General features: G+C 40.1%; 1 protein-coding gene and 1 pseudogene across 9 annotated transcripts in view; both read right to left on the bottom strand.

Moving 5' to 3' along the window:
• The window catches only part of MCTP2 (multiple C2 and transmembrane domain containing 2), a 264,060-nt gene that overhangs the window by 57,656 nt on the left and 191,512 nt on the right, over nucleotides 1-14,892 (bottom strand). For 8 of the 9 annotated variants that reach the window (XR_006203374.1, XR_006203372.1, XR_006203373.1 and 5 more), the window contains 2 exons: nucleotides 4,722-4,844; nucleotides 1,150-1,191 (listed from right to left, as the gene is read on the bottom strand). Coding sequence is in view for 4 of the 9 variants with exons in the window: in XM_042941092.1 (XP_042797026.1) it covers nucleotides 1,150-1,191; nucleotides 4,722-4,844 (165 nt within the window). In the remaining 5 variants the exon portion in view is untranslated. Of the gene's footprint in view, nucleotides 1-1,149; nucleotides 1,192-4,721; nucleotides 4,845-10,617; nucleotides 10,847-14,892 lie in introns of those variants that run through there. The other variant, XM_042941096.1, reaches the window with a different exon arrangement.
• On the bottom strand, nucleotides 10,853-12,975 carry LOC122221320 (annotated as a pseudogene).

Here is a 14,892-nt window from a genome sequence, read left to right as displayed (position 1 = left end):
CAGAAGGACATCTTCCCCACTTCCCAGCCTTGGTAAATCAAATTTTAGAATTCTGCTTAGTAAAGGTTTAAAACAATTTCATGAGTGCTTGTGTTTATTTTGGCGAAACATCCCACCAGCACACGTTAGCCTGGCTACAACTGTTTCGCGCCCAAGGAGTCATATCAGTCGGAAGCAACTCACATCAATCCGTCGAGAAGAAAGTTGCGTCTGCGTGGCCCTGTTCTGGAAAGAGTCACTTCCGTTTAAAACACATTCTACTGTATTTTATCATTTTGCTATTAGCGATCATTTTAGCACAACAAACAAGATTTGCTTTGTAATCCACCCAAGTTGTTTCAAATGGGCAAAACCATCTGGCTTGCCCAATTAATTTTAAGGCTGTTTGTGTCACGGAGCCAGGGTTTAATTCGCTGCTATCTTCTGGGCATTTTATACTGGATACTTAACTCTTAAGATTCCCCCGTTTGCCCCCTTCCCCCCTCCCGCAAGCCTCCCAGGCGCTCCCCTCGCAAACCCCATACACCCACAGGTTCTAGGGGGCTGGAAGTCGATTAAGCTGGTAGCACCTCATTTGGCATTTCACTTTTTTTTTTTTTCATTATATTCCAGAAGGTTTGTCTGAAAGCGTAATGACAACAAAAGCAGCCGATTTGAGAGATTCTCCCAGGAGAAGGAAAAGGACAGATGTACACAGACATATAGCTGAAAACACTGCCAGCAACAGCTGGGAAAGTGACAGGCTCCAAAGTGGGTGACCACCCCACGGAGCACAGACAGGAGGCTAAAGGAACAGCAGTTTCACTTGATTTACTTTGGACTTTCTAGACTACCTTTTATGTACCTTTTATACACCAGGGGAAGGCTCACCTTCACTCGCATCAAATGACAAGCCTCCTATAGGTACGCTTTGTATAATATTTCCGTTTTCCCTTATATTTTACCCCTTTTATATCCTCCCTTAACAAGATCTTTAAAAACCGATATCCTTTATAAATTACAAAAACATTCCTAACCCGGACACTCCATAATGCCAAACAAAGAAACAAACAAATAAATTTTTCAAACAGGGTTTCACTCGACCAGGTAAAATGCCATCTGCGGACGACACGAACGTTTCCTTTCGCGAGCTTTCCTGAGCACACGTACCTTGTCATCATCATACTCCTCTTCGTCTACGTCTGTGCTCTCCTGAAAGGAAAAACAACACAATTTGTTAATATGACATCCGCCGAAACGATCAAATGCAAATTAAACCCGTACACACTTTGTAAGGTTTTCTACATAATTGACGCGCTAGTGTTTTTTTTTTTTTGAATACGTTATAACCTCTTGGAAAAAATAGTGCTTTGAAAGTTCAGGGACACTGTGGCAAGACTATAAAACAGGATGCATAATCTACGTAAAACTTAACTATAAATAAAGCTATTAGGCGAGTGCCCTTTGAAGGCACCCAGCTTTCAAACTGCATTGCCAAGCTGTACTTTCTGTAAACAGTTGGTTCTTATTCTGACAAATGAGCCAACTGCTACGTTAAGGCTGAGAACACCGTACTCGGTTTGTGCTAGGCTCATTGTTATAATGACTGCTCTTTTCCTTTGGGGCCATTACTGAAACATTAGACAGTAGGAAATGCATTAGTCTGAATATAATCAATCTCAAGAATAAGTTACAGGTTTCTGTGCATTATTATTGTTTTCCTTGTGATTTGGGGAGGGGGGTTGAGGACAGGTGAGGGGAGGACACTTAGGCTCTGACTGGGACTAACAGGCACCTGGCTTTTGTTCGGGGGCCGAAGCACCAGGTGCCGGGAACAGGCTTGTTCAGATTGGTCTAGCCATCTCGGCTTGGGGCGCCTGGGGGGCTTAAGTTGGTCAAGAGTCCAACTCTTGATTTCGGCTCAGGTCATGATCTCATGGTTCTGGAGTTTGAGCCTCACGTGGGCCTCTGCACTGATGGTGTGGAGCTTCCCTGGGATTCCCTCTCCTCCCTCTCTCTCGCGTGCTCGTTCTCTCTCTCTCAAAATAAATAAACTTAAAAAAAAAAATCTTGGCTATTGAGTAGATAAGTTGTAATCCCAACACTGCAATATTTAAAAGCCAACACATGTTGGTACCCAGTCCAGTGGGTTCGGCAGCTCAGACAAAATGCTGGGGAGTAGAAAACCAGGGTGGCTTTTGAGCTTGAACGCTTACTTTTCTGCTCAACCACCTTGCAAAGGTCAGGCATGCTGTTTAGATGCCACTGTTCTGGTAGGAAACAGAATTGTCACTCTCACGTTCTTAAAAAAAAAAAGAGTAACTCTGAAGTATCCAGAGTCCTCTGCTAGCCGCCATAAAACCGCTGAGCAGTTACCAGGCAATTTCTCCAGGACTGGTACTGTATTACCCCCAGAATTCCCCTGAGCGGCAGCTTGCAATGTGTGACAGTCCGCTGATGGCTGGAGAACTCACCTATTCACGGTCGGTGGTACACATTTCGTGAAAGCAAATGGGTAAAAACACATGCAATAAAAACACATTGTGGGAGGAAAAACATTGTGATTAGGAGTTAGAAGTCTTCAGCCTGGGACAAAGTCTTCAGCTTAAGACTGTTCCAGCACTTTCTGCCGTGTGACCTTGAGCAAATCACTTTGCCACTCTGGGGTTTAGTTCCCTCAAGTATAAAGTAAAAATAGTAATCCTTGCCTCCTCCGTGGTTGTGTTATCACGATTCAAATAGGCAACAAATTTGGAGGGCCTGGGTGGTGCGGTCGGTTAAGCGTCCAACTCTTGATTTCAGCTCAGGTTATGATCCCACGGTTCGTGAGGTCGCGCCCCATGTCGGGCTCTGTGCTGACAGCACGGAACATGCTTGGGATTCTCTCTTCCCTTCTCGTGCCTTCCCCTTCCCCTTCCCCACTCACACACACACACACACACACACACACGTACTCTCTCTCTCTCAAAATAAACTTAAAAAAATAGGTAACAAATTTGAAAATGTTCTGTAAATTAAAAAGATTTTATATACACACACATTTATATGCACATGCACTTATGTATACTTATGTACCCATATGTGCGTGTAGAGACACCTGCCTACGAATACATACACATTTCTGCATGCACACACACACACACACACACACACGCTAAAAACACACATACCATAGATGTAGCTGAAAAGTAAATATGATCAGAAATTGTAAAAGTGTCATATGCTAACTAACTTGGATGTAAATTAAAAAAAAGAACACTTCTGGAAGTATAAAAAATGAATAAACCTTAAAAAATTAATTATTTAATTTAATTAAATAAAAAAGAAATTGTAAAAATGTTAGTTGACAGCACTTTTTACTAAAGATGTTTCTCTGAAAATTCCCTTCATCTGCACCTCTGTGAAGCTTAGTCCTTAAGCAATCCTGTACTTTAAAGCTATTTACTTATTAGTTTTTTCTAGCATCTTTAGGCCCCTCATTATTGATATATGCCTGTGGCTGTTGCATTAAACAATCAAATATCAAACAGAATAGAATTCTGAATTTGCTTGATGTTTCTGCTCCCTGCCTAAACACTCTTTTCTCTACTTCCCTTCTATCCCAAATGACAGCAAAACATCCTTTTAATATCCATTATTTCAGACATTTAAAAAAAATAATAGCATTGTGAGGAAAAGTGGGCGAAGTTGGTCAGCTTTTGAGTGTGGAAAAACCCAATGTGAAGATATTTTATTATCATGTCTCAGAATCTTAGATTTCTGTTTATTTTTTTAATGTTTATTTTTGAGAGAGAGAAAGAGGGAGGCAGAGTGAAAGCAGGGGATGGGGCAGAGAGAGAGGGGGACACGGAATCTGAAGCGAGGTCATGGTTCTGAGCTGTCAGCAGAGAGCCTGACGTGGGGCTCGAACTCATGGACCGTGAGATCATGGCCTGAGCCGAAGTCGGACGCTTAGCTGAATGAGCTACCCAGGCGTCCCTCTTATATTTCTGTTTTAAAAATTTGGTTCTTGAATCTGGGATGCCAAGATAATACCATGAAGCAAGTCTATAAATACAAGTTCCTGCCAACCCAGAGCAGGAAAAGATTCTTTGGGCTGGGATACGTGGAATAAGGGAAGCCGAGTCAGAGAATAAGTATGACAAGCAGACGCTGGGGTAGGTCTTTGAGAAGAGGCCTTGCGGGTGCTCCCTTCAACACCATGGGAAGCTTGAGATTTATAAGACCTGGGCACCGCAAAATAGAGGTGCCCACGGCCACTCGCCCTCTGATTTCCCGGGCAGTTGGCAAAGCTCTGAAGGCTTCAGCCAGAGGCAAAAACTGCAAAGGGTGTTAGGGTGGAAAGGCCTGAGTTAGCCTCCCAAATGCCTTCTGTGTCTTGAAGGACCTCAAGGAGACATCAAAGGCGTCTTTTCAGTGGATGGGAAGGTAATTCACAGTAACCTTGCAATGAACCAGATGGGCACACATTGAAATCCGCGGCCGGCATGGTAATGATGACCAAGCACCCGGGGGCTCTCCTCCTGCTAAGAAGGTAGGTCAAGACTCAGGAACATAACCTAGAAGGAACGCTCTAGGTTACACCCAATAAAAGTCCTCCACTAGAACATGAACGTGTGTGCCAAGTTTCTCCTCGTCTCTCAAACCAAGAGCACTTGGGCCATGATTTGGTGGTGGTGGTTTGCTGTCGTTCACACGTCTTTCCTTAGACAAATGTCACAGTTACTGGAATCTCTGCTCACCTGGCTGTCCTGGATGCTGCCCGTCTTCCCTTTTGTGAGAATGATGAAATTGTAGATGAAGAGGAGTAATAAGGCCAGGGGGATCATGTACAGTTCAAAATTCCAGACGGCGACCAAAAATACCTGATTGGAGGACAAGACAAAAATCACTGCTTGAAAAATCAGGATGGGAGTCATTTTAAAGTCCTTCTCATTGACTTAAGGAAATTAAATCCAGCACACTCTGTCCATGGTAGCTTTGAAGAACAGTTACAGACAGGGACACACGCGTGTGCGCACGCACGCGCACACACACACACACACACACACGCACGCAATTAACACAGTTTTAGAACCGAAAGTAAAATGAGGAAGGTATAGAGATAAGTTGGCCAGTCGCACTCCGAAACGGACAATACAGTAGCCCCATACCTGGAAATCCCGTGACCCTGTCAACCACAGTCAGTGTTTTGCTCCTAGATTTACCAGAATTATTAAAGCAGTATGGAAAAACCCAGGGTCTCACAGAGTCCGGCCACAGACCAAATTTTGCCAACAGTAAGGTTTACTTGAACTATAGAGTGTGATGACTTTTGAAACTGGCTGCCAATGTTTAAAAATCCAAATATGCCAGATGAAAACTTCAGATAGCCAAAGTCTCTTTAAAAATCTTGAAATTTTCTAATTTGGAGGCTGGCTGGTCACAAGGAAATGATGGGCTAGAACTGTGCTACACCTGCCCAGTTTCTATCGGCCTCTGAGTTTGTGACCATTTCATAGAAAAAGTCACTCTCGTAACATATCAACTTAGAAGAGGCAAATTATTGCATCTTAAGTATTAAATCTTCCACTCCCAAAGCAGTATTGTTTCACTAATTACTGAAAACATTTTCTACCATGCTAGAGTTTTATTTTTGCAGATATTATAGATTTCCTTCTTATATTTTGGTTGCTATTCTGAATTTAATCATGTATTCTATGTTTCAAGAAGATAATTATTTGCTTTAAAAGCTAATAATTTGTACGTACCAATTTTTAAATTAGTAACATGACTAAATTTTCATACTATTTCAAATAGCTTTTCATTTCATTTTTTTTTGGGGGGTGGGAGTTCTAAGAATATAGTCACACAATCTACAAATGACCTGCTTCTGTTTCCTCTTGTCTAATATCTATAACCTTCTAATATGTGTACTTACTTTTATTATTATTAACTAAACAATTTTAAATAAAACTGTTGAAAGGGACATCATGGTCTCACTCCTGAAATTAATGAAAATGCTTCTATTTTTCTATCATCAAGCATGATGCTGACCTTTAGTCTGAGCTATATAAATCATTTCACATTACGAATACACATATAATAAATCATTTTTAAACTAGAAAGTTGACATACAGTCATTCATCTTATTACTCTTAATATTTTAAAAATATTTCAGGAATCCTTTATGAAAACATTTGATAAAGGAAAATATTTTTGAAATAAGAATACTTACATCAATTTCAACGAGGGTTTATTTCTTATTATTTTTAAAATCAGGAAAGGAGGAGGGTTTACTATCTTTTAAAACAAAGAAGGTTTTTTTCCTTTTCATTTTACAACCTCAACATGGTGTATTATATTTATAATTTCCTAATATTGAAGTAAACTTGTATTTCTGGAAGAAACCTCTTTTTAACTGGACTGTAATTATCTTTTAATGTACATTTGTATGGTATTTGCCAACACTTGAAGATGTTTTTGTGTAGATACCCATGTGTTACATGTGTTATCTATTTAACCTTTTTATATTATTTTCAGGTTCTGGCAACAGGATTATTTTGATGCCATTATTTTGGTATACTCCATGCTTTATGCCTAGGATAATTTTTTCATGTCATATTACTAAATATTCTAAGAATGAAAAAAATTTACATAGAGTAATGTAACTAATCCCCATGCACCCACACCCATGAAGTCTTGTCAACGTACTGTCACTTTTCTTTCCAATTTATGTATTACTCTTCCTTTTTTTTTAAAGTAAAACATGTCAGATAATTATTTCCCATTGTCGATCTTCACCTGCTCCCTCAACCTATTCCTCTCATTCCCAGAAGCCAACCAAAAATGGTGTGAATCTTTGCCTAAGGACATTGAAGGTTTATATTAGAAATAACATAAACAACATCAAAATGTTCGGATCATTCTAAAATGTTTTATTCAATAGCATGTTTCATAGATTGTTGATGGTGTAGGTATAAATCCACTATATTCATTTTAACTGATATATGGTACCCTGTTCAAATGAATGTTTTGTAATTTATCCATTATACTCTCTTATCATTGAAAATTTAAGTAGAAACAGCAGTTTTATTTTTTAATGTAGTGAAACATATTCATCTGCAATCTTAGATTTTGTACCTTTCATGTTCAACGTTCTACTTAAGGAATCATATGCTACTCTGACATGATAAAGTTATCTCATCATGTTTTCTCCCAAAAGACAATTGTATGTGTGTGTTTCTTATTTTGTCTCAAGTATCTTTTGGTTTATAATTGGAAACAAGCTTCCAGTTTGAACTTTTCCCTTATAGTCAACTTTTACAATCAGATTGTGGTACCGATCCCTATTTTTTCACTGTTTTCATTGCCATTTCTGCTCCATACCAAGTTCCCATAGGAGAGTGTTTACTTATGTACACGATAATCCTGTCCATTGATACATATTTCTATTTTACAAGACCACATCTTTAACTGTAGTTTAGTAACCAGATGACATATGAATGAACAAGTCTCTATTACCTCATTTTCAAATTTATCTTGGGTAGTTCTTCATACTTTACCCTTCCACATGTATTTTAGAGTCAACTTGTAACAGTCCATAAAATTCTTGGTGACAGTTTCATTGGGATAGCCTTGAATCTATGTTTGTTTGGAGAGAAGTGATATCTTGATATTGGCTTTCTGAATCATAAGGATATAATCCATAATATATGGATTATATCTCCATATATTCATGACTTTTATATAATATCTCAAAATATTTTATTACTTTCATCATACTGACTTTGCATATGTTTTTTTATTATTTTGCTAAGTAACTTAAGACTTTTGATACTATTATGAATGGGGGCATTTTAAATTTATATACTTTAGTTACTTTTGGGCACTGGAGTACTGATTTTTATATGTTGTTCACATTATTCCTGACCCCTCTTATTAGTTGTAGGAGATTTCTTTTCTTTTTAAAGTTTGTTTATTTATTTTGAGAGAGGCAGAGTCAGCGCAAGTGGGGGAGGGGAAGAAAGAGAGGGAAAAAGAGAATCCCAAGAAGGCTCTGTACTGCCAGCACAGAGCCAGTTACGGGGCTCGAGTCCACAAAGCCGTGAGATCATGACCTGAGCTGAAACCAAGAGTCAGAGGCTTAACTGACTGAGCCCGCCATCCAGGCATCCCAGGAGATCTCAAGTCTATCCTTATGGAGACCTGATGTGGAAAATCATATACACTGAAAATCATGGCAATTTTTTTTTTGCCTTCCAATCTATGTGTTACTTAGATATTCTCTTAGTGCTAAATCTCTATACTTCTTAAAAACAAGTAAGTGTAGAATTTTAAAAACAATTTTTGAATCAATGTGTGTTTTTATCTTGTTGATTTTCTCTAGTCTATTAATCTGGTGTGCTTTAGCAGCTTTATTTACTGTTTTATAATTTACATATTCCTATCAGTTTCTTTTTAAAGGTTTCTTTCTTTTACTTTCATGTCTTGTTTTGCTTTAATATGAACAACATAGAGAAAAGCAGAGAAAAATAGTAGAATGATTACTAGGGAAAGCCACAGATTTTCCTAATTGTTACCTATTTCCCTTTCCTTGTTCTTAAAGTTCTTTCAGGATTGGGAGTTTTAACTGTATGCTAAATGGTTACTAGTTCTTAACGTCTACTGGATAAGTGGAATTTTGTTGTTTTTCTTATATTGCAAAATAGAACTTCAAGTGAAAAGAGACTGATATGAAACTATTGGGAAAAATTAGGAAATAGCATATTTTTAGTTTCTTTTCTTCATCATAAAGCTATTTATAAAATGTCTTTAACAAAATTACTTGCACATCAACTACTATTAGAGGGCTGTTGTGCTAGGTAAACACCTCATTTGCTGTAAGATTTGCCTCTATCAAGTACAGTTAAGTAATACCGGAAAGTGCTTTACAACAAAAATGGAGCCACACTTAAATATTCAGAGGGCTCAAAACTCTTTCAGAGTGAGACACTAGTGCCTTTAGAAATCTTTTTAAGGGGCCCCTGGTTGCTTAGTCAGTAGGACATGCAACTCTGGATCTCAGAGTCGTGAGTTCAAGCCCCACGTTGAGTGTAGAGCTTGCTTTACAAAAAGAAAAGAAACATTTTAAAAATCAATGCATATTCCTTACATCTGGGATGAAGAGTTAATTTCCTAAATACACACTTTTCAGCAAAATAATAATAATAATACCCTGAAAACAAGTTTGCAAAAAAGACCGAAGATAATTAGTAGACTCTGATAGTTGGTAGGTAGATAGGAGACTTTGCCCCAAGGTTATTTGCAGGGGAATTCAAAGCTTAGCAGAAGAAACCAGATCTGTAATGTTTCTGCACCTTTACCTCAAGAACAGCTGTGCTCGCAGTGATAATACCAGCTGATTAAAACTCAAAAGAAAAATTTGCCCTCTTTCTGAGGGGAGGAAACATGGAAAGAAGTTGGGGACAATCAGGGCCACCAGAGAGCACAGAAGTGGACTGAAGGAGAGCACAAGCAAATGAAAACCCGAAATTCTGTACGTGAACTCTACTACAGGTCTCTGCCATAGATGTGGGGCAGACTCAAAGCAGGTTTAACTGGGATCAGAGCCACCACCCACAGGAGGTGTGACAGAATTGGCAGTTAGAGCTTCATGAAGTGAAAAGTCTTCTTAAAAAATAAAATCAACCTTATGTGGGGGCATCTGGGTGGCTCAGTCAGTTAAGCGTCTGACTCTTGATTTCGGCTCAGGTCATGGTTTCACAGTTCATGAGTTCAAGCCCCACTAATGGTACAGAGCTTGCTTGGAATTGTCTCTCTCAAAATAAATAAATAAACTCAGCAAAAAAAAAAAAAAAATCAACCTTATTTGAAAGAATTTAAGAAAATCTAAGGTCTTTACTGCATAACATTCCTAACATCTAAGATACAATTAAAAATGGCTCAACACACACAGAGTCAGGAAAATGTAAATCATTTTCAAGGAAGAGGTGATCACCAGATGCCAAGTTCAAGGGGAATTATATGTTAAAATTGTAAGACAAGAACTTTAAACCACCTATTAAAAATATGCTCAATGAGGTGAAGGAAAATAAACTCATACACTGAATGATAACTAGTAAATATGAGCAGAAAACATAAAAAATAGTAAAAGTGAAAACTGTCCATCTAAAAAAATACAGTATTTAAGTTTTTTTTTAATTTTTTTAATATGAAATTTATTGTCAAATTGGTTTCCATACAACACCCAGTGCTCATCCCAACAGGTGCCCTTCCTCAATGCCCATCACCCACTTTCCCCTCTCTCCCACCCCCCATCAACCCTCAGTTTATTCTCAGTTTTTAAGAATCTCTTACGGTTTGCCTCCCTCCCTCTCTAACTTTTTTTCCCCCTTCCCCTCCCCCATGGTCTTCTGTTAAGTTTCTCAGGATCCACATAAGAGTGGGTTTCCTCCCTGCATTCTACAATGCGGATGCTAAGGTGACCCAGTCTTGCCTTCCCCCAAAAAGCAACTCTAAGAAAGTACCTTAAACCTTTAGCTACAAACATGATTTCACTTTTTGCCCCCAAATCTGTTTGTAATCATTTTCACAAAAACAGATACAAAAATATATACGTGCCAAATCTCGGACGAGAAAAAAGTGATGCATAAAGAGACTTCGTGTTTTGCTAAGGATAATGCTAAAGATAGAAATATGTGATGCCTGTGGTTCCAAGTTAGCTGTGACTGAAGAACTTCATCACAGATACTGCCATAGACACTTGAACAAATCTTCCAGGTATAATTTGATTAGGTATGACATGAGAAGGACGTTATCTCGTATCACAAAAAGTTTTACAGACCCCATTGGGCTCCGTTTTTCTCAGGTTTCATTAGGAAGTGACCTGGAAATAATTAAGCAATCAATCAATCCAATGGCCATCAAATATCTTTATCCCAAACTACGAACGTACTAGACCACTCAGTTAAAGTCATGTTGAGAAGCAATATCCCAAGATGCATGAAGGAAGGGCAAGTTGATTCCTTTTGGCTAAGGTACTACTGTTTCAAAGTTCAATAACTTTGACTGAGTACTCAAGGGAGTTGGAAGGTGTTTTATCTGCAAAATACCGAAGAGGGGATTAGCTTCCAGCGAAAACCACTGGAGTGGTCCTTGCCTTATGACCAAAAACAATTAGAAAAATTTTTTTTTTAAATGCACATGCATGTCTTCCCCAATATTGTGAGAATCGGTTCATAGGTTACAATACACATTAAATCTAGACATGGAAAACCAGTGTCTCCTGAAATAATCATACAGTCTTCATGAATAACCATCCTGTAAGCACAGGGCATACTCGGGGAAGAGATTCTCATTCACGTTATTTTAGAATAAAGGTACTGGGTAAAGATGAAACAAAGCTATGCTACTTCTCTTCCAAAGAACTGCAAGGTTAAACAAAAGGGAAATAATACAAGAATCTGTTTTTAATTTGACCAAGTATACATTCACTGCTCTAAACAAATCAGTAAGCAACTCCTTCTCGAGAAAGTGCAAATGCCTTTATTGTGGTTAAAAGAGAAAAAAAGTGTCACACGTCCCACTATCATAAAGCAAAACAATAGTATACACCGACAAACACCTCCAGGTCTTCTCATGCCCATGAACCTGATGAAAATTGGTTATAGCTTCCTGGCCTACGTGATGACACTTAGACATCGTAATTTAAGGTTTAAGAACTTCCTTTAACTGGCTCCTACTGGACTGTCAACCCTAAGCCAATAACCACCACAACTTCTAGATCCCCAATCACAGTACACTATTTGCAGACCCCAACACGTGAAATGGTGTTCGGGATTTTGCTTTTGAGAAAAAGCTCTAAAGCTCTCATTTTGAGAGCTACTCCTTGAGCATTTCCTCACCTCTGAAGTGTCTCCTCCTCAACCCATCCCAGAGCACCATATCTTAACCCCATTTCCTGTCACTGCTTTACTTCATGTATAAACTCATTGCTCGCTGTCCCTTCATGAAACATTTGTTGAACACTTACTGTGAACTCTGTTGGTTTATTTTAATTTTTTTTCAGTGTGAAAGTAGGCGTGTATTAACTGACCAGATCACCCAACTAATCGGCAGAGATACCTTGGTTCATCCTTCTAATAAGCTTGTCGATCTCGTCTTCCCTGTTGCCACCATCTCCACCTTCGACAAAATGGGTAAGCTTTTTTTCTTCCTGCTCCCTCATGGAGAAGATAATTTCAAGGGCCATCAGAAGTTGTTTGCTCCTTGGAAACATTTCTCCAACAGTACAGAGCTTGTGAATCAGATCTTCCGTGTAGATGCTGCCATATTTACCAAGAGATCAAGCAATCAATGTGTTACCTGTCCAGGCAATTTGCTTCTTGTGTGTGGGTTTTGCCATAACCATGCTTGTAGATCAATTCGTCCGCCGACTGCAGGTTTGGGTACCCCCATGGTATACATGGTCCCACGGTCCTTGAACCTTTGGGATCACACCATCGACACCTCTGATCCTGATGACAAATGCCAATTTGGGTTCTACAGGTACGTGGAAGTTTCCAGGTCTTCTTGCCATACTAGCTATGCAAATCTCAGTGCTGTATCTCTGCCTATACTACTTATAGGTAAGTGATGCTTAGCTTTTTCGTGAGTAAGCTTCTTCCTTGCCTTTCGAAGCACCTTTTGGGAAAACTTCTTCCCCAGATGCCTGACCTTCAACTCTGCAAAACACTTTTGCTTTTCCTTACGGGTTTCTGGCACAGCGGGAGCCTTCTTTTACTTTTCTTCCGCACCCTCTACGGTTCCAGCCGGAAAAGAGCTGAACCATGCTGACTTTGAAGCAAGAGTGAAGGACACCAGCAAACCAACCACCGCTCCTAACAATAACACCAGCAATAACAAAACAGCCTCGACAGAACTCACATTGTATTTGGGGATGAAGGATGAGACAGATAAAATCAGCCAAGTATATATTAAATATCGATAAAAACTGCTATGTGGGGGGGCGCCTGGGTGGCTCAGTCAGTTAAGCGTCCGACTTCGGCTCAGGTCATGATCTCACGGTCCGTGAGTTCAAGCCCCGCGTCGGGCTCTGTGCTGACAGCTCAGAGCCTGGAGCCTGTTTCAGATTCTGTGTCTCCCTCTCTCTCTGACCCTCCCCCGTTCATGCTCTGTCTCTCTCTGTCTCAAATATAAATAAACGTTAAAAAAAAAATTAAAAAAAAAAACTGCTATGTGGGGAAAAAAAAACACAACACAACGAACAGGAATGAAAAGAAGGGAATACCAGGCAACAGGGCTGGGGGTGCAGTTATAAGTGGGGGTGGCCAGGGAAGGCCTTGCCAAGAGGGCAACATATGAGCAGAGCCCTTGGAGGAAGTATGGAAATCCGGGTGAGCAGGGTTTCTGGTCAGAAGGAAGAGTGGATCCAAAGGTCCAAAAGTGGGAGCACAACGGGTACGCGCAAGGAATAGGCAGTGCCTCTGTGGCTGAAGCAGCATGAGTAAGACCTCTAGAAAAGAAGTGAAGAACCGGGAGAGGCACGGGAGTCAGTCCTGAGGGGCTGGGACCACAGCTGTAAGGTCTCTGATGTCTATTCGAAGGGAGAAGCTGAGCCGTTGGGGTGCTGTGAGCGGAAGGACACCTGTGCCAACCACAGTCATGATCTGAGAGAGGACGCGGAGGACGTATTAGAGCTTGAGGACGGTGCTAGCATCTAGAAGAGGGGAAAGAAGGGTGGATTACAGAAATGCAATACATGCGTCAAGAGGCCCTAAACGCGCCTCTCCATAGCCGTGCTCACCTAAGGTGTTGCACTGAGTACAATGAAGGTAGAGAAGGAAAGGAAATTATTTCAAAGGTGGACCCTGGAGCCTGAGCTGGATGATTGGTGAGGAGCAACAGAAAGCAATAAGGATGCAACTTCAACACGAGGGGTATAGTGATTCACAGACGAGAAGCAGCTGCAGAGAAAATCGGTGAACAGAGAAATGACTGCAAGGAAATTACTTCAGGATGTAGACGAGAGAGGCAAAGATACGGATATCCAAGAGAAGTGAAGAGACACGGATGATAGAGATGAGAAGACGGTCAGGGTGGGGGCAGGGGATTAGTGAAAGAAAGAGGAAGAGGTCATATATGAAGATAAAATGAGAGTTTTCCAAAATGGTTGAAAGAGACCCATATAGGAAGTAAAAAAAAAAAAAAAAAAATCCTTACCAGGATAAATAAGGAATTTAGGCCTAAAAACGCCATACTAGGGGCGCCTGGGTGGCTCAGTCGGTTGAGCGTCCGACTTCGGCTCAGGTCACGATCTCACTGTCTGTGGGTTCGAGCCCCACGTCAGGCTCTGTGCTGACGGCTCAGAGCCTGGAGCCTGTTTCGGATTCTGTGTCTCCCTCTCTCTCTGACCCTCCCCCGTTCATGCTCTGTCTCTCTCTGTCTCAAAAATAAATTGAAAAAACGTTAAAAAAAATTAAAAAAAAAAACAAAACGCCATACTAGAGGGGTATCTGGGTGGCTCAGTTGGTTAAGCATCTGCCTCTTGATTTTGGCTCGGGGCATGATCTCACAGTCAGGAGATAGGAGCTCTGTGTTAGGCTCCAAGTCTGGCTTAAGGTTTTCTCTCTCCCTCGCTCTCTTCCTCTCTCCTGCTCACTGTCCCCCCCACCCCCAAGTGAATAAATTTATTTACCCCCGAGTAAATAAATACATACGTACAAAATGCCATAGAACTGAAGAAAAAAAACAAAAAACACCTGGGAACAAAAAAGAAACACTTTAAAGCAGCTAAAGAGAAAAGATGGCTCAGTTGTAAAGAAAAAAGCAATTTGAGTAACTTCACCTCTCAGTGCAACAAGAAAAGCAAGAAAATGGAATATATACAATCTCCACCTTTCCATTTGGAATACTGAATCTAACAAATTGCCT

The sequence above is a fragment of the Panthera leo genome, chromosome B3, assembly GCF_018350215.1.
Source record: "Panthera leo isolate Ple1 chromosome B3, P.leo_Ple1_pat1.1, whole genome shotgun sequence".
In the NCBI taxonomy this organism is placed as follows: Eukaryota; Metazoa; Chordata; class Mammalia; order Carnivora; family Felidae; genus Panthera; species Panthera leo.
Note: the sequence above shows the minus strand (reverse complement) of the source record. Positions and strands in the feature narration are given on the sequence as shown.